Source organism: Neoarius graeffei, chromosome 13 (genome assembly GCF_027579695.1).
Source record: "Neoarius graeffei isolate fNeoGra1 chromosome 13, fNeoGra1.pri, whole genome shotgun sequence".
In the NCBI taxonomy this organism is placed as follows: domain Eukaryota; kingdom Metazoa; phylum Chordata; class Actinopteri; order Siluriformes; family Ariidae; genus Neoarius; species Neoarius graeffei.
In genome coordinates, this window is record NC_083581.1 from 55,992,765 (window position 1) to 56,008,236 (window position 15,472).

Sequence of the window (15,472 nt, forward strand, 5' to 3'; positions counted from 1 at the left end):
TTCTTTCATACGAGAACAAAGCATAAAGTCATGTGATAGTATACATAACCCCATCAAATAACAATGAGTTTTGATTACAAGTTTACAGCCAATATAATACTAAAGACAGGCAACGTGCACATCATTTAGTATTTTTTTTTTTATGTTCACATAACTGCAATTCATTGTCACATGACTTTTGTATCCAGAAACATAGGAAGAGAAAACCCAGACAGATTGTGGCCAGCTTTGTTGACTGTACAATTAATAAACCACAAGCTATTGAATAAAAATCAACAGTGCAAATAAAATCCAAAGAATAAATAAGTCTCTGATGATCAGTGAAATACCTTAGAGCAATGCCAGCAAGTTATTTTTACCAGTTGCCACTAGGGAAACAGATCATGCAAATGGGACACTGCTGATTGGCTACTGTATTCACAAGTTCATGTACCCTGTGACAATAAAATGTTTCCACCTGAAAGGTAGCCAGTGTAAAACTGCAGCCACAATGATGAGACTTATTCTACTCACAGGTAATTATCTTTTTTTTAACATTATACATTAAATATTTTGCTATTGACATGATATTTGAAATTTGTATTATGCGTGTTTTAACACATTTAAACTTAAACAGCGCTTTTTTTATTTTTTATTTCACCGTTCAGGCATTTGCCTGTTACTTATTCATCTTGGTGAGTTTTCTCTATGCATTATTTCTGAAGTAATTTGTATGTTTTTATTTTTCTCACATCAGATGAAATCAACTGATGACTTTTGTTTAAAATTTAGGTTCAGCCTATCAGCTAATATGCTACTTTACCAACTGGGCCCAGTACAGATCTGATGCGGCCAAGTATGTGCCTGAGAACGTTTGTCCCTTCCTGTGCACACATCTGATCTATGCATTCGCCATGATTAACTCTGCAAATCAGCTGGCCACCGTCGAGTGGAATGATGAGACTCTCTACAAATCATTCAATAGTTTGAAGCAAAGGTGAGGATTTCTTCTTTTGGGTAAATATTATTTTGTATTCTAGGTTTAAACTGATTTGTTAATCTGAGATACTAATTTATTTAACAGTAATCCAAGCTTGAAGACACTTTTGGCTGTTGGAGGATGGAACTTCGGTTCAACTCAGTAAGCGTTATTTCCATGGTTCTGCTGTAAAATATTTTTCAAGTCAAAAAGGATATGACTGAATTCTCTGTATCCAGATTCTCTACCATGGTGTCCACACAAGCAAACAGAAATACATTCATCCAGTCTTCCATCAGCTTTCTCAGAAAACATGGATTTGATGGCCTGGACCTTGACTGGGAGTATCCTGGAACCCGCGGCAGTCCTCCACAGGACAAGCAAAGATTCACTCTGCTCTGCAAGTTGAGTAAAGTTCTTCTTTATCCTGGATATTATACTCATATACTACAGTGCTATTGCGGCACAAAATACAACTACACCTCTCCCTGTTATAAAGTTCAGAGAACGCTATAGTACCAGTCAAAAGTTTGGACACACCTACTTATTCATAGGTTTTTCTGTATTTTGACAATTTTCTACATTGTAGAACAATACTGAAGACATCAAAACTATTAAATAACATATGGAACATACAGTGGTGCTTGAAAGTTTGTGAACCCTTTAGAATTTTCTATATTTCTGCATAAATATAACCTAAACATCATTAGATTTTCACACAAGTCCTAAAAGTAGATAAAGAGAACCCAGTTAAACAAATGAGACAAAAATATTGTACTTGATCATTTATTTATTGAGGGAAATGATCCAATATTACATATCTGTGAGTGGCAAAAGTATGTGAACCTCTAGGATTAGCAGTACATTTGAAAGTGAAATTAGAGTCAGGTGTTTTCAATCAATGGGATGACAATCAGGTGTGAGTGGGCACCCTGTTTTATTTAAAGAACAGGGATCTATCAAAGTCTGATCTTCACAACACGTTTGTGGAAGTGTATCATGGCACGAACAAAAGAGATTTCTGAGGACCTCAGAAAAAGCGTTGTTGATGCTCATCAGACTGGAAAAGGTTACAAAACCATCTCTAAAGAGTTTGGACTCCACCAATCCACAGTCAGACAGATTGTGTACAAATGGAGGAAATTCAAGACCATTATTACCCTCCCCAGGAGTGGTCAACCAACAAAGATCACTCCAAGAGCAAGGCGTGTAATAGTTGGCGAGGTCACAAAGGACCCCAGGGTAACTTTTAAGCAACTGAAGGCCTCTCTCACATTGGCTAATGTTAATGTTCAAGAGTCCACCATCAAGAGAACACTGAACAACAATGGTGTGCATGGCAGGGTTGCAAGGAGAAAGCCACTGCTCTCCAAAAAGAACATTGCTAGTCAAGTCAAGTTTATTTGTATAGCGCTTTTAACAATAAACATTGTTGCAAAGCAGCTTTACAGAATTTGAACGACTTAAAACATGAGCTAATTTGGTCCCTAATCTATCCCTAATCTATATTGCTACTCGTCTGCAGTTTGCAAAAGATCACATGGACAAGCCAGAAGGCTATTGCAAAAATGTTTTGTGGATGAATGAGACCAAAATAGAACTTTTTGGTTTAAATGAGAAGCGTTTTGTTTGGAGAAAGGAAAACACTGTATTCCAGCATAAGAACCTTATCCCATCTGTGAAACATGGTGGTGGTAGTATCATGGTTTGGGCCTGTTTTGTTGCATCTGGGCCATGATGGCTTGCCATCATTGACGTAGCAATGAATTCTGAATTATACCAGCGAATTCTAAAGGAAAATGTCAGGACATCTGTCCATGAACTGAATCTCAAGAAAAGGTGGGTCATGCAGCAAGACAACAATCCTAAGCACACAAGTTGTTCTACCAAAGAATGGTTAAAGAAGAATAAAGTTAAAGTTTTGGAATGGCCAAGTCAAAGTCCTGGCCTTAATCCAATTGGGATGTTGTGGAAGGACCTGAAGCGAGCAGTTCATGTGAGGAAACCCACCAACATTCCAGAATTGAAGCTGTTCTGTACAGAGGAATGGGCTAAAATTCCTCCAAGCCGGTGTGCAGGACTGATCAACAGTTACCGGAAACGTTTAGTTGCAGTTATTGCTGCACAAGGGGGTCACACCAGATACTGAAAGCAAAGGTTCACATACTTTTGCCACTCAAAGATATGTAATATTGGATCATTTTCCTCAATAAATAAATGACCAAGTGTAATGTTTTTGTCTCATTTGTTTAACTGGGTTCTCTTTATCTACTTTTAGGACTTGTGTGAAAATCTGATGATGTTTTTGGTCATATTTATGCAGAAATATAGAACATTCTAAAGGGTTCACAAAATTTTAAGCACCACTGTATCTGGAATTGTGTGGTAAACAAAAAAGTGCTAAATATATATATAGCCACCATTTACCCTGATGATACTTTGCACACTATTGGCATTATATTCACCAGCTTCATGAGGTAGTCACCTGGAATGCTTTTCAATTAACAGGTGTGCCTTGTCAAAAGCTTATTTGTGGACTAGTTTCTTTCCTTCTTAATGCGTTTGAGATCAAACAGTAAATAATAAAAATACAGTAAATAGCCCTATTCCACAACTGTAGTAATTCTTATTATGTGAAGAACCGCTCAGCTAAGTAAAGAGAAACGACATCCATCATTACTTTAAGACATGAAGTGACTTTTAATTAATAAAAATAACGTAGGAGGTTGAGAAGGTATAATTGTAAGGTAAACTTTTGACTCATACTATACATACACACACATACACACAGATGAGGAAAAGAAAGTGCACCGTCCATCAATTCTATATTTTTTAAGGGCCTAAATAACTATTATGTCATGCAAAATTGTCATTGTTTTAATAAAGGCTCCATTTTAAGGCTCCTGGATATTGCTTTAATACTGAATCATGATTACAATCACCTGTTTCAAATCACATCATTATTTAATTGTTTTACCTCATTGTACTTTTTAGGGGAAAAATGTTTACATTTTGAAATCAGGGATTTTTTTTTCACCTGAGGTTATTTGTTTGTTTATAGAAGTTGGCACAAATGTTATTTAGGCCCTGATAAGTAAAAACATAGACTTGAAGGAGGGTGTGCTTTCTTTTTATACATATGTAAAATTAATTCACTGGTAAAATCTTATGAGAGACTATACAATGTAATAATTAGGAAAGAACAGCTGTTCATGTAAAAATTGAGCTATTAACACAATCACAATTCTTCAGAGAAGGTAATAAACCAGTTCCCAGCATAGCAACTTGTGATTTCTACCAAGAGAACAAAAAATGGATTTTAAAAAACCCAATACAAATAAATAAGAATATACACACTCCCAGTACTCAATGCATTGACAAGGACACAGAAATGCAATAACGCTTGCCACTTCTAACAAGAACATAGCCCTGTAGCATCCAATTTGTCATCATAGAGTATAAAAAACTTAAAAATCACAATTGATATTTCGGGGTTGCAGCAATCTATAACAATAAGAGTGATATTAATAGTGGTAAAATAGCAAGATCACCAAATCACTGGTAACATTCTGATCTCAAAGGTACATTGCTGTGTCACACTGTGTTATAACTTTCCATAAGATTCACAGTGGTCTCAGATATTACACTGAAATATTAAACTCTACAGGGTCGCAGGCAAGCTGGAGCCTATCCCAGCTGACTACGGGCGAAAGGCGGGGTAGAACAGGATAAAGCGGCTAGAGATAATGAGATGAGAGATGAGAATATTAAACTCGTTAGTTTCTTAAAAAAGAAAAATATAAATATGCTACTGGCATCAATGAAACCAAGTTATTAATTTCCTTCATAAATAACTATATTACACCTGACAGTCCCAGCCCGGGTAACAATGCTGGACCCCTGGAGAATTATTCATGTACATCAATCTGAGGGCAGACTCAAAAGCAGAAAACCAGGAACCAGACTTATCAAAAACCAGGGTAGCACCCATACAAATAAAGGACTATAGTAATACTATAAGATAATAGTAATAAATGTATAACACTGTAATTCTATGATGTTCTGTAATACCTCTATAATATTCTTCCCATCGCTAGTGTTCCTATAGTACGGTCTCATAAACTGTCCAAAATGACTATAGACCCTTTTCAGTCACGTGACCTTCGTAAACGCGACCACCATTTTGGACATGTAGCGGACTTCGGCTTGAATTGGTTTGAATGCGAGGAAGGTGACAAACGGAGAACATACAAGAAAAAGGAGCGAGATGCAGAAAACACCTTCACTATCCAGCGACGTAGGGCATTTACAGGGCGAGCAGAGGGAGAAATAACAACAGTAACGACACATTAGCAACGCCGTACAGAAATAACGGTTTATGGCACAGACCCTTTCGGTTCTCGCTCATCTAGCTGCTACAATGACTGCTTAGACTGCAACAATAATACCTAACACACATTTAAGTATCCGTCGTAAAGACGTGAAACTCATCGAGTGACGAGTGTGTTCATTGATAAGCTAACACAATCTAAAAGTAGACATACCATCACACTGCCCTGGCGCTGTGTACAGTTTACCTTCTATGGTTTGTGCACTCACTATTTGCCATTACTTTCTCCAACCCAGTGTTACAGATTACAGGGAACGGCCTGGATTTAAGAGACAAATACCTGTTCCTCTTATTTTGAACACTTATTCGTAGGCAGTGCTTAATTTGTAAAGTGGGAGGTCCCGGAGCGCAGAGGATGAGCGGCTCCAGAGCGGAAAAACGAGGAGAGGAGAGGGGAGGGAGGAGAGGAGAGGAGAGGGGGGCGTGGCGCTGCGCTTCTGGGCATGTTTTGTAATAACACTGCAAATTAAGTTCATCTGCAGATATTTTGTGGATGTCGTTTCATGAGAGAAATCACCAACAAGACAGATATCAAAATCAGACATTAACACTAAATAAACTTGCATTTTTTAATTTAATTATTATTATTATTTTTTTGTTACATAGTCAAAAGAGGTGTCGGATCACCGGATCCAGTGTAAATAGCTGCCGGAGCCAACGCCCGAGGTTCCGGAGCGCGCTCCGGCTTGCTCCCCCTCAAATTAAGCGCTGTTTGTAGGACACTGCCTCTGATCTGTCCTACAGTCTACCAACAGCAAAGGAACACAACGCTAACTAATAGCTACTACAGAAGAACAGAGGTTACAATGGGTTATTTTAGCCTATTTGGTTACACACTCGCCGCCACAGAATGTTAACAGCAATGTAATGCCTTTTCTGGCTAATTTTATTCGTCTTACCTCCAACAAAGTGGTCACTACACAAGCGCTGGTGTGCCGCTATCCATCTTCTCTGTCGGTCAGCATCTACCGGGATCCGATAAAATGATAACCCTTGCCTTGTTTGTTGATGGTTACTACATCCAGGTGCACAACAATATAGTGGCATGATGGAAGTCTTGCTGAAAATAAACACTTTCTTTGCTGCCGTTCCTCAATGCTGGTTGTGGTAAACTACTGGTAGTACACGTCCAAAATGGCGGCCGCGTTTGTCGTGACGTCACGTGAAAAGGGTCCATAGGAGTCCCATAGGAGGAGTGTTTCTCAACCAATAATGGGCCATGAAGCGCCATCTAGTGGGCTGTGAATTTTTCTTCACGTTTGAAGCCAAATACTAAATAGTTCAGGATGTCGTAGTGTCCCAAATCCGGTAGCTGGTTTGACATACACCTTTCATCTCATCTCATTATCTCTAGCGCTTTATCCTTCTACAGGGTCGCAGGCAAGCTGGAGCCTATCCCAGCTGACTATGGGCGAAAGGCGGGGTACACCCTGGACAAGTCGCCAGGTCATCACAGGGCTGACACATAGACACAGACAACCATTCACACTCACATTCACACCTATGGTCAATTTAGAGTCACCAGTTAACCTAACCTGCATGTCTTTGGACTGTGGGGGAAACCAGAGCACCCGGAGGAAACCCACGCGGACACGGGGAGAACATGCAAACTCCGCACAGAAAGGCCCTCGCCGGCCACGGGGCTCGAACCCAGACCTTCTTGCTGTGAGGCGACAGCGCTAACCACTACACCACCGTGCCGCCATACACCTTTCAAGTGGAATAAATACATTTGTGGGTAAATTAAGAACAACAAGTCTTTATTATTGTCACATTCCTCCTTTGCATTGCGTGCATGTGCACGCACACACACACACACACACAGAGCGTGCACACACAGTGGGCAGAATAAATAAATACGTTTGTGGGTAAATTATATGGAGCTATGATGCCTGCTGGAAAAGAAGAGCAGGGAGGATTGAGAATCAAGCAGCTGTGGCTTGTTTATACCCAATACTAAAACTTGTCGCGTCCTAGCCACCATCGTGTACAAAGACACATACAAAGCCCAGAAATTCCTCCTTACCTGGACAAAAATGATACACGATTTATCTTGTAGTGTCCTGATCCCCAGACCTTTAACCCAGCCACATATAAAAAGATGTACTCCTCCATGCTCTCCCAGGTTTCCATCTATTTATCTGTGTAGAATGATGTCTGCAGCACCAGGTAGTTTGAGATGTCAGGGAACTCAATGGATGGATAATTTCCCAACTCATAATGAATGATTGAATTAATTAATTACTTTATTTAAACACGATAAGTTGCTCAGCAGAGCTGGTGGGGTCGTGCATGTACAGATACAAATAATTACAAATACAAAAGACTAAAAATATATACAATTAAAAAAAACTTAAAATCTGTTGATTATTTGTTAATTATCTTCACATTAAGTTAATTAAGAGTATGCATAACTATTGTCTTTGTATTTAGTTCCAGCTACAATAGGATCAAAATTTATTCTACTAATGTCAAATTTAGCTAGTAAATTTTTCTTTCATCGGAAAAATCCTTCTTTGTTAGCATGTAAGGATCTATCCCAGTGAGTGGTTTCTATACCCACTTCTTTTGAGTGTACTTCTTGGTTTTAATAACTTGCTTGTTTTCAGTATACAAACATGGCAATAAGTTCTTGTGCTAATTGCCCAGACTCCACTTTTGGATCATTAATCCCTTTTGACTGAGAATACCCTGCATGCATGGGTTTATGTTGGCTTCTGGTACATCCATACAGTTTTAAATACAATACGTACAATTAAAAACAGTTTGTTTTTATTGCATATATTTAATTCCTGGGCTCCCATCCGTGGCAGGGAGTGGTGCTGCATCCCATTAATACATTTTACAATAGATTATTAAGTTCTAATTGAATAGATGAGCCAAAATAATTGATCTTTTTAATGGGCCCCGACTCGTTATGAGGTGGGCCGTACCTGTGACTGCAAATTTTTCTTTTTTTACATTTTCCATACTGTTTCCAACTTTTCCTGATTTGCCATTGTACTTTTTAACAGGAGTTTGAATGTGATTGGTTCTAAAAGGTGCTTGGTTAAAAGGTGTGCACACTGAGACAACTGGGTTATTGTGTGTGTGTTTTTTTTCTTCCCCCCGAAACCATTTTTTTTTTTTTGTTTGTGTGTTTTAATTTTAGCAGGGTTATGTAGACTTTTTTATATCCACTGTACATTCATCTTAAGGAACCCCTGCAGTCAGAGACTGTAAAATAATGGCACTGTGAATGGGGTAAAAGAACTGGAAACACAAGCAGTGAAGGGAAAAGGACGCACGCACACTTGCGCTGGAACAGACTGTTCCCTGAATAAATTGCTTGTCAAAAGACAATTTGTTCCGGAACAATTTGACGCCGATAATTGCAGCTTGTTCTGGAACATCTTGTTCCAGGTGCGACTTCTTCCTGCTTACCTCTGTGTCGGTGGCAAGTAGGAAGGTTTACGCATGCGTAGTAGCGTTCATCCGGGTCATTTATCATCCAGAAAACCCACTTCGCGGCAAATTCAATGGTCAGTTCTTCTCGAGTGCTTTTCCTTGTCAAACTTTGTCTTTAAACTATAGAGTCAAGCGATTCCCAAGCCAATTGCAGTGATAACTGGACTAAAGAAGAAGTTCTTACTTTCATGCAGTTGTGGGGCGATTAAGATGATCATTGTTTGCTTTTTCAATTTAAAATTAATTTAAAAGAGCCGGCTCAGAGAGTCGATTCGTTCTCTGAACGACACATCACTTAGAGTGAATCAGGTTTCCGGAAGTGAAAGTTAGATTTACCGCCGAATCACCGAGCCTTTAAACAGAAACGAGCAGTGAGAGGACAATAAAGCAAGCTTGCAACACATTTCTGATCACCGATTTGCGCATGCGCGCTTTTGTGTTTACCTGTCGAACCCACTGATCTCTACGTAAAATATCTGGATAGCTCATTGGCTCGTCAGAGTGAAGCCGTCTGGCCGCCATATTACCACGCACATCGGATCAATATGATCATGTCTCTCCTTAGGAAGCTATACAAACTGGAAATGATATTCATCATATTGGACATGTTATTAACACACGTGTGTTTTAATCATAATGTATAGTATTCAGTACATGGTTAATCATTATGGATACATTCAAGATTATTATTATTATTATTGGTTTTATTATTTTGACCAAATAGAAAATACATAGACAATACATGCACAACAGAGAAGAAAACAAAGTGTACATTACAACATGACAGAACAATTCTGGTTTCCACAGAGATAGAGACAACATGTGGGTCAGGGTCCACAAAAGTAAAGTAATTTCTTGTTGTCCGGAGGCTATGAACCCTCAAATACTGTTCCAGATCAGCAATAATAATAATAATAATAAAAATACATTCTACTGCACAGAATGAAAAATGAAATGAAACTAATCATGCAAATAATGGATGGAACACAGACTTGCATGTAGATATTCTGACTAGTTAATTTGTAAACAGATTGATACCAGTCTGTAGCTATAGTTACAAATTATATATAATCAATAATTTCATAATAATAAAATCAAACAAGTCCTAAATGAATTACAATTTACTGCATAATTATAAAAAAACTAATTATTCTAATACTCCATTTATTAGAATATATTTCCATACAAATTAATATTTCTAAAACATTAAAAAAAATTGACATAAATTTCAAGAAAACCTAAATAACATCAGGCAATATCTATTTATAACTATATCAAACAAAAGTAAGATCAATGTAAAAATTCAATAGTATAAAAAAGCCAATGTGTATTAAAGAAAATGAGACGTGAGGTATTAGTGTGAGCACTGAGGAATAATCTAAGTTATTAAACTCTATCAGGATCGATTCATGTGTAATATGAATTATGTGACCAATAAATACTGTGAAGACATGACTGTGAGAATGAAAAGAAAATGGCAAATAACATGAGAAAATAATCCTGTTTCAGCAACTGTCCTAAATAGAGGAAATATACGAGACAGAAAGATACACTGTATAAGAGAAAACTGAAATAATCTTCATAAAAATATAGTAGTAAAAAAAGAGCCATTCAAAAAATTATCAGAGACTGAACTGGAAAAGGGGAAAAAAACAATTACAATGAAGGGGAGCACTATAAAGATACTGTATGTAAGGAATGTGGGAGGGTGGCATGGTGGTGTAGTGGTTAGCACTGTTGCCTCACAGCAAGAAGGTTCTGGTTTGAGCCCAGTGGCCGATGGGGGCCTTTCTGTGTGGAGTTTGCATGTTCTCCCCGTGTCTGTGTGGGTTTCCCCCACAGTCCAAAGACATGCAAGTTAGGTTAATTGGTGGCCCTAAATTGACCGTAGGTGTGAATGTGAGTGCATACTTGCCAACTTTTCAAAATTCTCATGGGGGAAAAAAGTGCGTGAACGACATTTTCAATTGGACGAGGGTATGATGCATGGTTGAAATGGTAAAAAAGTGGATCCCAATTAATTGCAAACCATTTGAAATTTATATAATTAAAGAGTTTTTGAATTGTTGATATTGTTCTATCAATTACTATAGGTTATGGGATTCATGTATCAGGCATGATATAGCTCAAATAATACTCTTACCTTATCTTATCTGAAATAATACTCGTCTTTAATTTTAATATATTAACAATGAAAGGGAAGTCTTAAATCAGATTTTTAGCTGAAAAATCTCATGCCTGAATATTGTATACATACAGAGACTCACAGAAAATAACACAAATGATGCTTTAGAAGAATGTTTATAATTTCTTAAAATAGTCACAGTGAATGAAAGTATTATTGGATTGCATCAAATGTGTTTTCCTTCTGTAAGCTCATGTAAAATATAGAGAACTATAATATCATATATAAATTAAATAACATTTTAATAAGATTTAACCAAAATAGTAACAACTCAATTAAATAAATACTGCACTTAGTACTACTAAAATCCATCTCTCTCACTAAACACTTTCAAACAGAATTTTTAAAAAGCACTAGAAATACTATCAAAATCCTATCGGAATGCATCAAAGGAATTTGCTCATTTGCAAACTTTGACTGAAAGTTTTCAAACAAAATTTAAAAATAGCACTATAAATACTACCATACTATCAAAATATATTCCACAAAGAAATTCACTCGAATTCAAAATTTTAGTACTACCAAAATACACTCACTAGTAATCTTTCACTCAAAACTCTATCAAAATCAATCACTTTCCAGATAATTCACTTGTAAACTTTCACTTAAAACTTTCAAACATAAATTCAAAATAGCACTAAGACACTACCACACTATTCAAATACACTCATCGAACAAATTTTCTGTCCTGCAAATTTCACTAAACACTTTAGAAGTTGTACAGTTTGTTTCTGAAATGGTATGGAAGACTAGTTTAATTTCACACTCAAATGTCCATTATATTCTCATTTAAGGTATCTTTACCTTAAAATGTGTAACTGGCTGGTCAAACATTTGCTTATCCATGGAAATTCATTCTCCCATGCAACCTGGTATTTGCATTCATATTTTTGCCGTTTGGTATTTGGTTTAGTGGCCATGATGAATGACTGCTTGTAAAAAATGTCGGACAGCCTGGGTGAATCCTACATCACAGAAGTGACTGTCGTTCTGTTCGTCGATTGGTTAAAAATCAGTTGACATCAACAGTGTTTCTCATACGATTCTGATTGGACATAATCAGGAGTATTTTTAACTTGGCGGTATAGGGATTTCCCAAAACCGGGAGATTATCCAGTTTTTAACATACGATCGGGAGGCGGAGGCTAAAATTGGGAGCCTCCCTCTGAAATCGGGAGGGTTGGCAAGTATGTGAGTGTGAATGGTTGTTTGTCTCTATGTGTCAGCCCTGCAATGACCTGGCAACTTGTCCAGGGTGTATCTCGCCTATAGTCAGCTGGGATAGGCTCCAGCTCGCCTGCGACCCTGTACAGGATAAGCAGGTACAGATAATGGATGGATTGAAAGAATGTGGGTAAAGTTGAGAAAATAAGAGGAGGTAATGAAAGGAAAAAAAGTCAGGAAATACTTTTCTTGGTAATATGGTGGCCAGATGGCTTCACTTGTCTGTACAGCGCGGATTGGTAAATGAGCTATCCGTATATTTTACGGAGAGATTTGTGGTCTCACCTCTGGTTTGCCACCGATAGAGAGTGAGCATTTAAACACGAAGCAAAATGGGTGCAACTTGTTCCCACCGCCCATGTAAAAAGCACATGAGCCACAGAAGTGCAAACAGTGAGCATGCTTACAATAACATTAGCTGGGCCACACGAAACACAAAGAAAGAAGCACTGTACCTTTCTTATAGCTGCCCTGAATATTGTTTTGTTTTGAGCCAGGGTTTTTATATTGTGTGAGCTTTATCAAACACTTTCCCCATTTGTTTCACTCTAATTCCTCAAAGAAATTGTGGGTGCTTGCCTCATATAGTTTCATGACAACTGTGTACAATTGCCAAGACTGCTTACTGAGTCTTTTTACCTTGCTCTCTCCTAATTGTACAGTTTTAATAAATGTATGTTTTTCCCCTATAGGAGCTTCGACAAGCCTATGAGGCTGAAAGCATTGCAACAGGACGTCCCCGCCTCATGGTCACAGCTGCAGTAGCTGCTGGGAAATCAAAAATAGATGGTGCATATGAAATTCCTCAGATTTCCCAGTAGGTTATGTTGGATAACATGAAAGAATTCACGTTGTGTCAAACTCAGTACTAAAAGTTTTGATGGATTTTCAGAGAATTATGATCTCTGCAAAAATTATTAGGTGAAAATTCAACTATTTCAGTGGAAATTTCATCTTAAATAGTTGAACTGTTCTGATATTTGTCATTATTAGGTATGATAAAGTGATATATGCATATTTAGCCTGTTTCGTATTTTGTCTAACTTCAAGCTTGAAATATTTTTTGTTCTAGTGGCAGATAATGTTACTTATTTCCAGAAATGAATGCTTCAAAGAAAGAAAATTAAGGACAATTTCAAGCTTGAAATTAGTAAAAGTGTGAAGAAATTGGTTTAAAATTTTTTTTTGCCTTATCATAATCTCATAATGACATAGAAAAGTATTCAGAAAAGGACTTTTTAAAAAAATATTTTTCACTTGATATTTTGTGCAGTCCTGTTAATTGTTTTACAAATTATTTACAGTATGTTCATCAAGCTTTAATTGACATAAGATTTACAGTGTCACTGAACTGGTTACTTTATTAATTATACAGGTATCTGGACTTCATTAGTGTGATGACTTATGACTTTCATGGGACTTGGGAGAGTGTCACTGGTCACAACAGTCCTCTGTATCAATGGTCTCAGGAAGCAGGAAATGAAATTTCCCTTAATACTGTAAAGACAAACTTTCTACAACTTTGCTTATAGCAGAGCCTGGCAATCAGAGATGCACTACATCTTTTTGTTTCTGATTTGCAGAATTATTCAATGACATACTGGAAGGATCAGGGTGCTCCAGTGGAGAAGCTGAGGATGGGTTTTGCTACATATGGCAGAACATTCCAACTGTCGTCTACAGCAAGTGGCCTGGGAGCTCCAACAAGTGGCCCTGCTTCCGCTGGCACTTACACCAAACAGGCAGGCTTCTGGTCTTATTATGAGGTTTGTACACAGCTTACTGTATGCGAGCCACACAAACTTCAGTGTGTTGTTCTATATGAGACCTAATGAAGTGAATGGTTATTTCCCATCAGATCTGCAGCTTCCTTCAAGGAACCAGCATACAGTGGATCCAGGATCAAAAAGTACCTTATGCCACAAAGGGGGGTCAGTGGGTTGGCTTTGACACCAAGGAGAGCTTTGACACAAAGGTAAGAAATCTAAATTATGACATGATAAGAGAGATCAAAAGAAAATTGACTGCTATTTGTAGTAAAACTCCATTGAAATTTGTATTTACACTAATCTCACATATTGCAAGACTTATATTCAAGTGTGAATATATACGCTACATAAAAAGTGTGATCCTGCATACAGTATTAAACTTTAGCCTTCTCTGAATTACTTTCAGCACAGATAAATTGTAGAGCACTAGGGAAATAAACTACTGAAGAAACAGGATGAAGAGCATATAATGAAAAAACACCAGCTATCTAATTTCTACATGGATCATACTTAACTGCTTGCTTTTCTGTTTTAGGTGACATACCTCAAAAATAATAATTTTGGAGGGGCCTTTGTGTGGGCTCTTGACCTTGATGATTTTAACGGACGGTTCTGTGGACTGGGAAAATACCCTCTCATCAGCGAGCTCAGGAAAGAGCTAAACAGTGGTGTATAAATTGATTGCAATGTGCTATTGTCAGTTACTGATACATTACTCTGAATATGAATCTCTCTGTGTTTACTTCCTTACTTGTTCCTCTTTACCCTCCTCATGTTGCAGTCCTTGCTGCTTCTCCTGTTCCCACTACCCTTCCTTTTGAACCTCCTCCTGCTCCAGCTAGTACTGCTTTATATGCTGCAGCTCCTTCTGCTCCTTCTTCTGCTCCTCCTCCTATAGCTCCTATTGTTCCTGCTCATGAAACTAATACGACTGATGAAGTGCTGTTATATATTTTATTATATTCACATTTTATTTCTCTTTCTTTAAAAAATATGACATAGATCATTTTAAAGTGCTAACTAACTTTACTATTATTGATCTTTTCTAATCAGATTTAATTATAATTATTACTTTCTGTTGGGCTGGAAAAGTTCTATATTATCTTCGCACAAATATTCTTTATATTGTCCCTGATGTGGGCAGCACGGTGGTGTAGTGGTTAGCACTGTCGCCTCACAGCAAGAAGGTCCTGGGTTCGAGCCCAGTGGCCGGCAAGGGCCCTTCTGTGTGGAGTTTGCATGTTCTCCTTGTGTCTGCGTCGGTTTCCTCTGGGTGCTCCAGTTTCCCCCACAGTCCAAAGACATTCAGGTTAGGCTAAATTGGTGGCTCTAAATTGACCGTAGATGTGAGTGTGAATGGTTGTTTGTCTTTATGTGTCAGCCCTGCAATAACCTGTATATATATACTGTATATTGAGAGAGAGAATACAGGGTTAGTCAAAATTATGTTAACACTTAAATGGTAGAAACCATTTATTCATAAAACATACATCATATGT

General features: G+C 37.7%; 1 protein-coding gene across 1 annotated transcript; it reads left to right on the top strand.

Annotated features, from left to right (window-relative positions):
• The first annotated feature begins 490 nt into the window (after positions 1-490).
• Positions 491-14,881, top strand: LOC132896185 (acidic mammalian chitinase-like). Its single transcript, XM_060936900.1, has 9 exons — positions 491-537; positions 764-976; positions 1,064-1,120; positions 1,198-1,372; positions 12,897-13,021; positions 13,580-13,703; positions 13,788-13,970; positions 14,063-14,179; positions 14,509-14,881. The coding sequence occupies exons 1-9, from the start codon at positions 491-493 to the stop codon at positions 14,647-14,649; spliced, it is 1,182 nt and encodes a 393-aa protein (XP_060792883.1). The 3' UTR covers positions 14,650-14,881.
• Positions 14,882-15,472: the final 591 nt, after the last annotated feature.